At 35.6% G+C, this 15,000-nt stretch overlaps 1 protein-coding gene across 2 annotated transcripts in view; it reads right to left on the bottom strand.

Moving 5' to 3' along the window:
- Positions 1–15,000, bottom strand: part of LOC125650909 (Golgi apparatus protein 1-like) — a 59,415-nt gene that overhangs the window by 6,441 nt on the left and 37,974 nt on the right. For both annotated transcript variants that reach the window (XM_048879492.2, XM_048879494.2), the window contains exons 14-23: positions 13,123–13,211; positions 11,014–11,128; positions 10,732–10,824; positions 8,702–8,773; positions 8,541–8,600; positions 5,868–5,997; positions 5,515–5,657; positions 3,900–4,001; positions 2,405–2,572; positions 1,369–1,489 (exon numbers count right to left, since the gene is read on the bottom strand). In XM_048879492.2, coding sequence (XP_048735449.2) covers positions 1,369–1,489; positions 2,405–2,572; positions 3,900–4,001; positions 5,515–5,657; positions 5,868–5,997; positions 8,541–8,600; positions 8,702–8,773; positions 10,732–10,824; positions 11,014–11,128; positions 13,123–13,211 — 1,093 coding nt within the window. The remainder of the gene's footprint in view (positions 1–1,368; positions 1,490–2,404; positions 2,573–3,899; positions 4,002–5,514; positions 5,658–5,867; positions 5,998–8,540; positions 8,601–8,701; positions 8,774–10,731; positions 10,825–11,013; positions 11,129–13,122; positions 13,212–15,000) is intronic.

Below are 15,000 nucleotides of genomic sequence, written 5' to 3' on the forward strand. Positions count from 1 at the left end.
TATTAATTTGATGGGTCATGGGGTAATTTTTTATTTTTTTTTTATGGGTGCTTGGTATATACAAAAGGTGCCTCCCGACCCCCCCCCCCCCCCCCCCCCCATGTATTTATTTCTGGAATAGCCCTTAGACTAAACAGAGAAGTATGGCATTTTAGTATCACACTTTGCATAAAGAACTAGTTACCATGACTGTTATGAAATATAGCTCACCAAAGATTGATATACCTAAGAATGTAAAGACCTTGAAATATACTACCACAACAGAGGAAAAGTGAACAGTCTGGCAACAAACACTTTTGATTGGGGAATGAATGTTGAATGGAAGAGTTCTGCATGACAACAAAACAGTTCTTATGAAAAACGGAGAGATTGAAGATGAAGAACGAATGTTTAAGGCTAGGGAAGAACAATTAAAAAGTTTGGCCTCAATTTCTTATTCTGCTTTTCTTGCTCTTTCCTCACATTTAACATACATAAATGAGCAAGAAAGAGAAAGAGAATTTCCTTGCAGAAGTTACAGGTTTTCAAATACATTATACTAAAGTAATTCTACCATTTTAAGTTGAAAAAAAACTGGCAATGAAAATGAATTGTAACAGTTGCTATTTTCGATCTCCGGGGCATAAAAAGCTCAAAATCTATAATTAGTTTACTATGTGTGGTACTGGAACCAGGGATAAACAGACATCATCATCGACAATTTCAAATGTTGCTTGTGTGAGATATTAATGCAGCAAAAGAGCACAAATGTTACGGGGAGTCAAAGAGGCAATTTTGGTTGTTGCTGTATATTCTGTAATTTATAATGGCAATATATGTATATCTCGTGCAAAGATAACTATTTGATTTAATCCCAGATGAAAGGAATATAGGTAGAAATTTTTAGTTCCTTCTTGACTACTTGAACTCTCAGACATCTTCGGTTGGCCTTATTTCTATAATGTATGTATTGCGTGAACCTTCTTCACACATGGTCAGAAAGAAAACAATGGAGTAGGTAAGTTTTGACATCGGCCTGTAGATGTAGGAGTAAGGACATATCAGACTAGATCATGTGTAAAACACAAAATGGTAGTTAGATGAGCACAGATCTAAAAATTGCAGGGAAAATAGCATGTGGTATGGAAATAAGAAGTCATGTGGTCAGAGCTCAGCTTGTTTCAGAAAAACTGCTTTGTTGCGAGAACAGAGTGAATTTAATGGAGACTGGAATGGTAACAGAACAATTTATATGGTGTGTAGTAGTAAGCTTCAGGGTCTGTATAAACAGTAGAGAAAGAGAAAATTGTAGGGCTTCCACATCTACAAGATGGAACACGGATTGCATCAAAAGCAAATTACAATATTGAATGTTTTGTTATTACTTACTCCGCCCCTCTCCGGGCTCCAGGTCACCACAGAACTTCTGAAGGTCACGTTGACATGACATATGCAGTATGGGGTCCACATTAATATCAATCTGTGCTTCCTGTATCACACGCTCAATTTCCTGTTATTAATCATTGATATATCATACATACAACAAGTAATACATATAATGTGGAATCCGCCAACCTTTGTGGGTATTCCTATCCCACAAATTTCAAGTCACAATGAAATACACAATTTATATACCCGGTAATGTTTCAATGTTCAGAAAGAATACCCACAAAATTACTCCCAATAGAACTGCAAATTCTCCACAATCAACCAAAACTGACCCCCCTGGGTTCAAATGATCCCACTGTAGGTCAATATTTTGTGAAGATACTGTAATACACATGTAAGTACAGTCTATACTGAACTAGTGACAAACTCTTTTTACAGACCACTCACAATCAATGGTCATTCTGAGACAACCCCCAACCCCAACAAGTTTTACTATATCAATTCTAATTATTACCATCAAATCCAAGCTGTAGATCAGACACATGATTGTTTCAACAATTTGAATTATCAAATTGCCCGCTTTGCTCAGCTTAATTGGGCTTGGAGTCCTAGTGATATGAAATGATTTCAATATGGATGGGTCAACATATGGATCCAGAAACATTAACAGATTTCTGGGGAATAATTTTGACTTGTATTAAACTGAACAAAATGATGTATAAATTTATTCATTGTAAGTAATTTCAAATGTATTAATATTGACTCACAAGTGTGCAATTAATTCATACACACTTGAATATGACATGAACTTTCAAATAGTAGCTGCAGATCTGTGGCTCTCTGGGAAAATGTGGTCTGTCCCAATATTTTGCCAGAGGTTTACAGATCTGCAGCTATTTACTGTTTAAAATACTATATAAATGCTGTCTGGAATACATCTTAATGTACATGTATTGTCACAATAACAATCTGCATATTTCTGGTTCTCTATGAACAGTGTGACAAGGGAGACATTACTTATGCTGAAAATTTGTACCTGTTTACAAGCAACATTTGTGATGATACGGTTAAGGAAGTTTTTCTTCAGGCACTCCACCACTCTTCCATTGCTATCCTGAATTTGTACCATTTCTACTTTATTTCTACTGACTGAATTCTTTTCCTTCATTGCCATCTTGTGTTCATCCCCACAGAATTCAACAATCTATACCAAAAATACAACAGAATGGAGAATTATAAGAGAACGGAGAATAATCAGAGGTCTCTGGAGTTGAAACAAATTCACATCCACATAAGTGAAGCATGTCTACACACAAACAATGAAGTGCATAGCAATAATTCTATTTATCATACAGATAATAATTTGTTAATAAATGTTCTGAAATTCTAAAGAATTTTAGTGTGCAGTATTTGGGCCATTATTGAAAGCCAACTTTTTATAAAATGATAGGATCCACCCTGAAACCTTCCAGGTACAAGTATTATTGCACTATAAATGTAAACATAGATGGTGGACCAGATATCATTTGGTCAGCACTGGTAACCAGCATCAATGTTTTATCTATAAGTTTCAATTAATTCTTGTAATATTTTGATTCAGATTTACATACATTACTCATAAATATAAACATTGTGCTGGCATTAATAAATGTAACTGGATAAATGTTTAAAACATACACATGTACCAGTATATAAATGTGTTACTGCACACATTCATATAGTGCCAATTATGACTTGACAACAAAATGAATAAATTATCAACAACTCCTATATTGTTTAAGCTATATTATAGGAGAGTAAATGAACTTATTCTGGTGAATATTGACACTTATTCAGTGTTTATAAATTTTTAAACTGAATGTGTGCTAGTATTCACCATTATAAATTCAATAACCCTAATGGCCTATATTATTGAATACAGTAATATATATATTTCATTGTTACTGTAATAGTCACACACTGCAGGGAATTCAGGGTACAAACATAAAGGCTTCATCATTATTCTATATTACACTACCTATGTCATCCCTGTCAAACAGAGTTTTGAGATGGCCGGACAGAAAAATGAACAAAACAGCCTCTGTTTTAATAATCTGGTGTTCTTACATGTATCATGCCAATGTTAATGATTTATCAACATTCCAATCCTAATGTATTTTTACTTGATGATAAATTGTCCAGAAATACAGTTTTAAACAAGTCTTTCTTGAGCAAAGGCCTATACTTCCAAAAAAGTTGACTGAAATCCATAAATTCACTAACAAGCACAACTCTATTACAACCTGGTGAGTTGGAATATGGACAATACAAAATATATATCAAAATGTCAGCAAATTTTACTTTTGTGATTTTCAACACGCCGAGAATATGCCAAATCTAATTTTTAACTGAAATTTATTCTCAAAGTTTTGCGTGGACATAGAATAACATAAGGTCACCCGAGTGACTCAGATGACCTAAATATGGAAATGTATGATATACAGATGGTATCAACATTTATCACTTCGTGCTTTAGTGTTTCTGGTGTGTACCTCCTTTTCACAGGCAGTTGCCAGCACTGGATCCTCCATGTAATTATGTGCAGAATCTTTTATAACATCTCTGATGATAGTGTTACAGCCTCTGGACAATCTCTGTAAGTAGACATTTGAACAACTCATGATTATCACTTTCCTATGAAAAACGTTATGGTTTTAAGGATGGAGGTTTCATTACATTTGGGGATGGGGGGTGTCTGCTAATAGGTTCTAAATTGTTACCTTTATAAAATTCCCAAAAATTTCAGAAATTCAGAGGATTATTTGTTGACAAACAAGAGTTGTTAGAAGACAATAGAATTCACTGGGTGAGATTTAACTTTGTAACTTCGATCTCTCGAATTTCTCGGTCTCTCGTAGTGTAATCATGGTCCCGATTTTTCTCTATATAACAAAGCAAATTACTATCGATCTCTCGAAGTGAAGTTGGGTCCCGTAAAACACATTTCATTGTTTTTCACTCTCGATCTCTCGAAGTGGTGGTAGGATATACACACCGTTACCCAAGCGTGTAATAATTTCCGCTTGGGCCTTACCTGGATTTTGTTGAATGCCGGAGGGGTAATTAGGTGTTTACATAGTTGAAACATCACCGGTGCTTCTTTGTGTAGGTGACACACTTGAGTATATAATTGGCTAATTGGTCAGTTTACACCTTGCACTGGGGTTTGGAGTCTTGATGATTAAAATTATATATAATCCGACTATGAATAAAATCTATAATTTGTTTTGACGTCACAACGAGAAAGTAAGTTTTATACATAATTCAGACTGTTAAATTTCTCGAGTTTGTTCTTTGTGTAAAGTTACTCTAAAACATTGTTTTACTCATTCGTTAGAATTTTTGTTTTGGGTAAAGCGACATAACATTGTGCTCTGTTTAGTTTGCGATAGTAAAGCGTCATCGGAACTTGGTTTTGTATGCCTATCTAAGCATGATTAAAGAACAAATAAATACATTAACTCTGAAATGTTTTATTAATGCAAAATAAGGTTTTTTATTTTGATATCAAAGTACCTGACGAATATGAAGGAAAACATGTCAAAACGATATCATATGATCTTGTTGGTATACATTTCCGGTTACTGTAAAATCTGAACCATACCGGCAGACCTTCAATTTCCAAATTTCGATCTCTCGAACTCTCGATTTCTCTAAGTTTTATCAAGGTCCCTTGAACTTCCGAGTTATCGAGAGTCACCTGTAATTATTCTATTAGTAACTAATCCTGTAATTTCTCTGTTACGTATATCTTGTAATTATTCTAGTAATAACTGATCCTGTAATTTCTCTGTTACGTATATCTTGTAATTATTCTAGTAATAACTAATCCTGTAATTTCTCTGTTACGTATATCTTGTAATTATTCTAGTAATAACTGATCCTGTAATTTCTCTGTTACGTATATCTTGTAATTATTCTAGTAATAACTAATCCTGTAATTTCTCTGTTACGTATATCTTGTAATTATTCTAGTAATAACTGATCCTGTAATTTTTCTGTTACGTATATCTTGTAATTATTCTAGTAATAACTGATCCTGTAATTTCTCTGTTATGTATATCTTGTAATTATTCTAGTAATAACTGATCCTGTAATTTTTCTTACCTTCACAGCAAATTGTTTCCTCAGGCATGTAACAATCTTGCCCTCCAACTCCTGATCATTATTTTGAGTTTTGAGAATATGTGAACAGAATTTGGGAATGTCCATGACACACTTCTTCTGTAGTTCAGGATTTAATCTATAGTCTACAATGAAATACGTAATTTTGTGAATTCACCCATGGTTATTTGGTCTTCCTCACCCCCCCCCCCTCCCCCCTCCCCGGAGAGCTACAGTTCTGCATCTATCCTTTTCACCAGCTACAAATCCTGATAAAGCATATTAAAAAAGTACAACAGCAGTAAGCATCTTAGTTCCCACAAAATCATCTCTATCTCATATAAACCAAAACAAACCTTTGTTTTCTGCAATTTCTCGCTTAATTATGAGCTGGCGACATTTTTCATCAAAGTTCAGCTTATCTTTGTTCTTCTTTAGGCAGGGCAGAATTTCATCTTCCTCTAAGTCATCATCATTACAATATGTCTACAATTCAATTCATCTAATGGCTCAGCATAATCACAATATGAATACAATTTACTAGATATCATTGTAATGGCAAGCATCACAAAAGGGCCCTGCTTTGTGGCATTATTTGCAAAGTTCAAGGTCCATAACTCTTTCAAAAAAGAGGCCTGTAGGCCTTATCCGTTACCTGTTAAAAGTATCACTAGTCCCAAAGAACGCAAAGTCTATAATAATTTTCCTGTTCTGCATATCTAAGTGTATGTACGGATAACTGAAGTTGTTTTTGTAAACAAAATTAATAATAATTTAAAAAAATAACAAGATGAGTTCTTAAAACACAGATGCTCTGTAAGTGCCCATATTGATGAAAGGCTACAAAATATAATGATGTTATATGAACTCTATATGACTATCTTGGAACCACCCTCTGTCAGAGCCCTGGGGTTGCAAAATTCACATTTTGGTACATTTCTTTTTGTAGTTTTTATATAGTATCTGCAAAATTAAAGAAGGCTTTCAAATGATAAATGTTATACACAATAACACTACATGCAAAGTTTGGCACTGCCATGGAGTCAGAACTTCTATCCAGGGGATCATGAAGTTTACAATTTTGGAAGAAGCCTTCCTACTCTAATCATTATGATCAATTTCGCCCAACAAAAAAACCCACCCTTGGGATTATGTTATTTAAAATTTTGGTAAAGGGCTACCTGCTCAAAACAAATATTCATGTGGATTCAATTTAGTATCAATAGCATTCAACAAAATGTTATTCATATGTTTAAACATAAACACTCTAAATATGCCAAGCTTGGTCTGCGGTGGAGTCAGAAACTCTACCCCAGGGATCATGAAATTTACAATTTTGGCAAGGATTTCCTGTTCTATATGACTATGCAATTAGTTTTTCTTAAGATGTGCAGCTGTAGAGGAGAAGGTTCTTGAAAATTTGTCAAATTTTGGCAGATTTTGCCACACCCCAAGGCTCTGGGGGTGCTGGAGTCCTGCAATTTACAATTTATGTAAAGATGAAATATATTAGTTTTATGAGTGGACAAATACATGGAATTTCACAATCAGCAGTTAGCTAATCAGACAAGCATGTTATAGTGCAAGTATAATCTGTATCAAGCTTTAGGGTTATCATTCTTTTAAAACAAGAGGCCCATGGGCCACATCGCTCACCTGAGTCACCTTGGCCCATATCTGAAGACTTTCCATATATATTTGCATGTAAAACCTTGGTCCCTATTATGGCCCAAACTACCCTTTGCAAACTTGAATCTACACTATGTCAGAAAGCTTTCATGTAAATGTCAACTTCTTTGGCCCAATGGTTCTTTTAAAGCTTTTTTCTATATTTGTATGTAAAACTTTGACCTCCCCCCCCACTTGTGGCCCCATCCTACCCCCCGGGGACCATGATTTGAACAAACTTGAATCTGCACTATGTCAGAAAGTTTTCTTGTAAATATCAGCTTTTCTGACTCAGTGGTTATTGAGAAAAAGATTTTAACTATATATTTGTATGTAAAACTTTGATCCCCCTTGTGGCCCCATCCTACCCCCGGAGCCCATGATTTGAAGAAACTTGAATCTGCACTACGTCAGAAAGTTTTCATGTAAAAATCAGCTTTTCTGGCTCAGTGGTTCTTGAGAAGATTTTTCCTACATATTTGTATGTAAAACTTTGATCCCCTATTGTGGCCCCATCCAACCCCCGGAGCCCATGATTTGAACAAACTTGAATCTGCATTATGTCAGGAAGCCTTCATGTAAATCTCAGCTTTTCTGGCTTAGTGGTTCTTGAGAAGAAGATTTTTAAAGTTTTTCCCTATATATTTGTGTGTAAAACTTTGATCCCCTATTGTGGCCCCATCCAACCCCAGGGGCCCATGATTTGAACAAACTTGAATCTGCATTATGTCAGGAAGCTTTCATGTAAATCTCAGCTTTTCTGGCTTAGTGGTTCTTGAGAAGAAGATTTTTAAAGTTTTTCCCTATATATTTGTATGTAAAACTTTGATCCCCCCTTGTGGCCCCATCCTACCACCGGGGGCCATGATTTGAACAAACTTGAATCTGCAATATGTCAGGAAGCTTTCAGGTAAATTTCAGCTCTTCTGGCCCAGTGGTTCTTGAGAAGAAGATTTTTAAATGACCCCACCCTATTTTTGCATTTTTGTGATTATCTCCCCTTTGAAAGGGACATGGCCCTTCATTTGAACAAACTTGAAAGTCCTTCACCCAAGGATGCTTTTGGCCAAGTTAGGTTGAAATTGGCCCAGTGGTTCTGGAGAAGAAGTCAAAAATGTGAAAAGTTTACAGACAGACGGACAGACAGACAGACGGACAAACGGACAGACAGACAGACGGACAGACAGACAGACGGACGCCGGACAGATAGACAGACGGACGCCGGACAAAATGTGATCAGAATAGCTCACTTGAACCTTTGGTTCAGGTGAGGTAAAAAGAAAGACCTGATCCTATGTCTGTGTGTCTTGTTTTCATATATTACAGCAAAATTATTTCCCCAACCCTTTCAAACAACTCACCTTAATCATTCTTTTGCAAACTGAGTGTACTTTATAATCACCAAGCACAGCTTCTTCTTGCTGAAGCGCAAAAACAAACAGTAAATACCTCAACAGAATGTTATACAGGGATCTCAAGAGTCTGAAATCAATGGTTTACATTTCACGAGATTGATCCATACCTCCCGCTTGAAGAGAAGTTTGTGGCATTTTGCAGACAAGGACCTTTGGTGGCTCTTAAGGCATTCTTCCATCTGTAACAGATATATATATATATATATATATACACACATATATGTGTATATATATATATATATACACACACACACACACACACACACACACACACATATCCTGAACCTCAGGGGTCATGGTGTAAACAAACTTCAACCTACCCTTCCATTTCAATTTGATAACTTTTTATTGACCAATTATCAGTACATTTGTAAAAGCATCTCAGCAAGAATACTAACTGTAAATAAATCTTTACTTGAGAGAACTTCACTTTCATGTAAAGTTAATGAGGTTGCATTAATGTAAAAAAAAAAAATAAGTCTCTAGTGAATAAGTTTGTATATATATTCATAGCAATGAACACATGTAACATCCACAAAAATTACATCTCCTTGAAAAATCCAACTAGGATAGTGGAAATAAAGTTTCATGAAATCTACGTGATTCACAGTTGTATTCAAAACATTCAACAGATGGTGCTTGCAATTTTGCTCTCTCCTGAAACTACAGCAAAGATAAAAATCATCGTCACTAAATTTATGTACTCAACTTAATGACATACAAGTACTTTGACGAAGGTACATTCAAACAGCTGCTGTTATACCATGTACATCGGAATCATTGTAAAATGTGTCACTACTGTGGCTTTGCTTTAAATATGGGGTCATGGAATAAAGACTGAATACACAATAAATGATGTTGCATGTTAATTTAACAAATTGTACCCGTTTGGTTCTTGAGAGAAAAAAATTAAAAATGTTTTCTACATATTCCTATCTGAAACTCCTATTGTAGCACTGCCCTGATGCCTGGGATCATGTTTTCGAACTTAAAAATAGGTAAAACAAGATTCAGAATTTTCATTCCATTTACCCTACATATACTACATACAAATTAGGGCTGTTCCAGAAATGATCAAATGGGGGGGTCGGGCGGCAAACGATATTTTTTTGTGTGGGTGGTCGTATTTTTTCATATTTTATTTGGTCCGTGGTTGGACTGTTAAAATTTTTTTTATTATGGGTAGTGGGTAGTTTCTATTTTTCTTCTTTTTAATTTTGTGCCACGTGGGTGTTGAGTTTTCAGAATATTTTTATTGTCGCTCTTGTCGTGTTGGTTACAAAACGTCGGAGGGAAAATTGAAAACATGCTTTCGAAATCGGAAGTAACATAGAACTATTCGAGTTGTCGCTCTTTGTAGCGCATAACTTTCTATTTCCATTACGGCACTCTTTAAATTAGAGGCGCGGTTAGTAGGGTCCCTTGGGACGTGATGGCGGCGAACTCTGTAGATCATTACATTTTACAGTGCATCGATCTTAGGAATATTTTGAAATCAACAGGTATTCCGTTTTCTAATAAAAATAGGCACACCTTGGTTGATTTATGCGAGGGTACCGATGCGTTATATTTATCAGTCAGTATAATGGTGATATAGAGGCCTCCATTAGAAGACGAACGATTCGTGGAAAAACATATCCATACCCATTTCATGATAATAGCATCGTTTGGACTCCCAATCTTTCCAACATTCCCGCCATAGATGCCTTTGATTGTTGATGTGACATCGTTTCTTCAGAACTACTGTGATACAATGTCGCACAGGCATTACCGCGTCATTGACTAGAATGTTTGTCCCGAAAACCTCGCGAGATTTGTACCGTTTTCATTTTTAAAAATATTTTTGTGGTGGGTCTGGTTAGTTTTTTTTAATTAGATGGGTCATTGTAAAATGAGTTTATCAATTTGATGGGTCATGGGGTAATTTTTAATTTTTTTTTATGGGTGCTTGGTATATACAAAAGGTGCCTCCCGACACCGACCCCCCCCCCCCCCCCCCCCCCCCCCGCCATGTATTTATTTCTGGAATAGCCCTTAGATAAACTTGGAAAAATTGAATATAATGTTTACGATAGATGACGGATACAAATGGACGGGCACAAATAGCAATATGTCATCTTAGTGATATCCATTTTACCTTAGCATTTCCTGCTTCAACACCACTACACTTTTCTTTCATATCTTTATGGCAGGCTTTAAACAGTTTTTGATCCAGGTTGACATCTTCGCTCTGCAGAATTCAAAAGATTTATCAACAATTATAAATGAAAACTGGAGAAGTTCACACAAGTTGCTGTATACAAACTTGTGGACATATGAGTTCTCTTAATCAAGAAGAAAACACATCAACCCAAATCAATAGGACAAATCACCTCTACTTTCTTTTATACAGTGTATTCAGATTTTAAAAATATTTTACCCTTTCTAAGACTTCTACTCGGAGCTGTTTTCTGCAAACTTTATCAATGTGGTGTGTGTTTTCTAACAATGTATCATTTCTGACATATTCACTGAGGCAGGAAATGACATCACTTCTGGAAAACAATATAAACTGTTTTATAAAAATACCATTTGATTTTACAAGAGGTTGATGGGACACACCACTCACAAAAAGACTGCATTTTCCCCATGTAAAACTTTCAATCCTGATTATGTACCACTCACCTGTTTAACCCCTTTTGTGGCCCCACCTTGAACTTTGGGTGGGAGGGGGTGAGATTGTCATTCTGTGAACAAACTTGAATTTACACTACTTGAGGATGCTTGCAAATCAATTTGAACAAGAGGTACTGTGAGCAATGCTCACTAAGAATACCCCCCGCTTACCCCAATCTACCAAAGGGTGTTGTTAATAGGTATAAATTACCTCTTTCCTGAGTGTCAAAATATGGTGTGCCTTTGAAGAAGAAAATGGAAGATATAGTCCGAACACAAATCCATGGTATAAACCTATAATTTTGACCTTGAGATCAAAGGTCAAGGTCATAAAGAGGTCATGAATGTACATGACACATAGTCTCATGGTGATACACCCATGTCTTATGGTATGACTATGTCAAAACGCTATAATCAATTTTGACCTTGAGGTCAAAGTTCAAGGTCATATAGAGGTCATGAAGGTACCCGACACATCGTCCCATGGTGATACTCTCATGTGTCAAATATGGTATGCCTATGTCAAAGAACAAAGAAGTCATGGCCCTGACACAAATCTATTATAAAAACCTCTAATTTTGACCTTGAGGTCAAGGTCATATGGAGGTCATGAAGGTACCCGACACATCGTCTCATGGTGATACACTCATGTGTCAAATATGGTATGCCTATGTCAAAGAACAAAGAAGTTATGGCCCGGACACAAATCCATTTTATAAAACCTTTAATTTTGACCTTGAGGTCAAGGTCTTATGGAGGTCATGAAGGTACTTGACACATCGTCTCATGGTGATCCACCTGTGTGCCAAATATGGTATGCCTATGTCAAAGAACAAAGAAGTTATGGCCCGGACACGAATCTGCAGACAGACGGATGGACAGACAGAGTGATTCCTATATAACCCCCATAACTTTGTTCGGGGGGTATAACAATATATGTTTCAGAAACATGTATGCCACCCCTGGTGCAAAATTGAACTTTGATCCCCTATTGTGGCCCCAACCTACCCCCAGGGGCCATGATTTGAAAAAACTTGAATCTGCACTATGTCAGGAAAACTTTCATGTAAATGTCAGCTCTTCTGGCCCATTGGTTCTTGGGAAGTAGATTTTAAAGATTTGCTCTATTTATTCTCATGTAAAACTATTATTCACCCTATTGTGACCCCAACCTACCCCCGGGGACCATGCTTTTAACAAACTTGAATCTTCACTATGTCAGGAAGCTTTCATGTAAATCTTAGCTCTTCTGGCTCAGTGGTTCTTGAGAAGAATATTTTTTTACAGATTTTCCTATATATTTGTATGTAAAACTTTGATCCCCCTATTGTGGCTCCAACCTATCTCTGGGGACCATGATTTGAACAAACTTGAATCTGCACTATGTTAAGAAGCTTTCATGTAAATCTTAGCTCTTCTGGCTCAATGGTTCTCGAGAAGATTTTTAAAGATTTTCCCTATATATTTCTATGTAAAACTTTGATCCCCTATTGTGGCCCCATCCTACACCTGGAGGCCATGATTTGAACAAACTTGAATCTGCACTAAGTCAGGAAGTTTTCCTGTAATTGTCAGCTCCTCTGGCCCAGTAGTTTTTAAAAAATCTTTTAAATGACACTACCCTAATTTTGCATTTTTGTGATTATCTCCCTTTTGAAGGAGGCATGGCCCTTCATTTGAAAAAAAACTTGAAAGCCCTTTGCCCAAGGATGCTTTGTGCCAAGTTTGGTTGAAATTGACCCAGTGGTTCCGAAAATGAAGATGAAATTGTGAAAAGTTTACAACAACAACGACAGACATTTTTTGATCAGAAAAGTTCACTTGAGCCTTTGGCTCAGGTGATCTAAAAATTGTAAAAAAAAATTCAGCTTACTTTGATTTCATATGTTTACAGAACTTTGAAACAGAACGTTTGCAAGCTTCTTTGAATTTGTGATCAAATCTGAAATCCTTCATTGAAATCTGAAATGGAAAAAAAATATATATATATATATTCAATAAATTCTTTTTTCTTGGTATCGGGGTAGAATAAAGTAAAAAAATAAAATCCAATACTCAAACTTTCATCTATAGCGCTTTCACACTGCGGGCTCGTCAGTAAATTTTTAAACAATGTAAACAAGTTCCATTATGACGTCATCCTCGTGACGTTATGTGGGCAAAGTTAAACATTAAACATTAATGTTGCCCACATAACGTCACGAGGATGACGTCATAATGGAACTTGTTTACATTGTTTAAAAATCTGACGAGCCCGCAGGGCGAAAGCGCTATAGATAAAAGTTTGAGTATTGGATTTTATTTACTGCTAGTGCTTTCTCCATGTCTACATGGTTCATCGGGCAGTTCAAATATACAAAAATTGTTTAGCAACGTCTTTGTTATGACATCAATTAAACGAGTCCTTTATGACATCATAATAACGTTAACCGGTAGCGTTTGGTAATAGGGGATTTTCTAGTTCTTCCATATCCGTGTTTATTCTGCATTTAGTCACTATTACGTCATACTTTTTTAGGCATGGTCATATCCGGCTTATCGTAGTTAATGTAAATACATTAAGTCTTGTGTAAGTGTATACACAACCTATTAAAATGGACGTTGATTCTATGCAAGTATAATCGAACTAAAGAATTTTGTTTCTACAAATAAGTGTTTCTTGTTCCTTTTACCGTAAAAGTAACATACAAAGGCTATGTAAGCTTGCGATTGGCCCTATAATCTAAATTTGGAAATCCTTTCCCAAAAATGTTGGTGTAGATCTACATAAAAAGAATAAGTACTACATAGCTCACCTTTACTAAGTAAAGGTTAGTATTACTAACTAAACTGAATTGATAAATGAAAAAAAAACACCCCTAAACAAATACTATAGAATGCTGGTCAGATTGAGCATCCAAAGCATGATTTATTCAAGTTCGTTCCACTCATTCACCAAGACTTTCAGCTTTTTCAGATATCTTATCATTTATTTTCAAATGTTTGAATGTAGAACTATTTTGTATTCCTTGCTGTTAAGAACAACCTCTCTTTAAATTTATAGCAGATCATTTCATCAAACTCTGCTAAATCCACATTTCCAGACAGTTATTTACATTACTGCACTATTGTATACAAAATATTGAACAATAAATTTATAAACCATTATCTGTGTTATCTTATAATTTTATTTGGTCTTTAAAAATTATAACATAACCACAATTTTGTTTTCACAAAATGTTGTCAAGTCTTTTTCTTCATCAGAATTTTTTGACAAGTTGGTATGAGTACTACATATCTTCAATAGTGATATAACTTATGTAATGGTCAAATTGCCATTGTTTGTCCTTTGAGCTTTGTATGAAGTTAGGTTGATATCATGTCAAATTTCAGTAATTATACTGTAAAGATATTGAAGCATTTTCAGGACGGGAGAAGAATTACAGTGCTATTTAGAGACTAGTTAATATTAGGCCTGAAGAAATTTCAGTAGAAGGTAATATCAATTACAATTACTAATGTAAAATAAGGAATTTACTGGTACAGTATAATATACAAACAAAAGGTCCACATCGCTCACCTGAGTCACCTTGGCCCATATTCAAAGATTTTCCCTACATATTCGGAAGTAAAACTTTGATCCCTGTTGTGGTCCCAACCTCTCCCCAGGGGCCATGATTTTTACTAACTTGAATCTGCACTATGTCAGGAAGCTTTCATGTAAATGTAAACTTTTCTATTTGTGGTTCATTAGAAGATTTTTAAAGATTTT

The sequence above is a fragment of the Ostrea edulis genome, chromosome 1 (genome assembly GCF_947568905.1).
Source record: "Ostrea edulis chromosome 1, xbOstEdul1.1, whole genome shotgun sequence".
In the NCBI taxonomy this organism is placed as follows: Eukaryota; Metazoa; Mollusca; class Bivalvia; order Ostreida; family Ostreidae; genus Ostrea; species Ostrea edulis.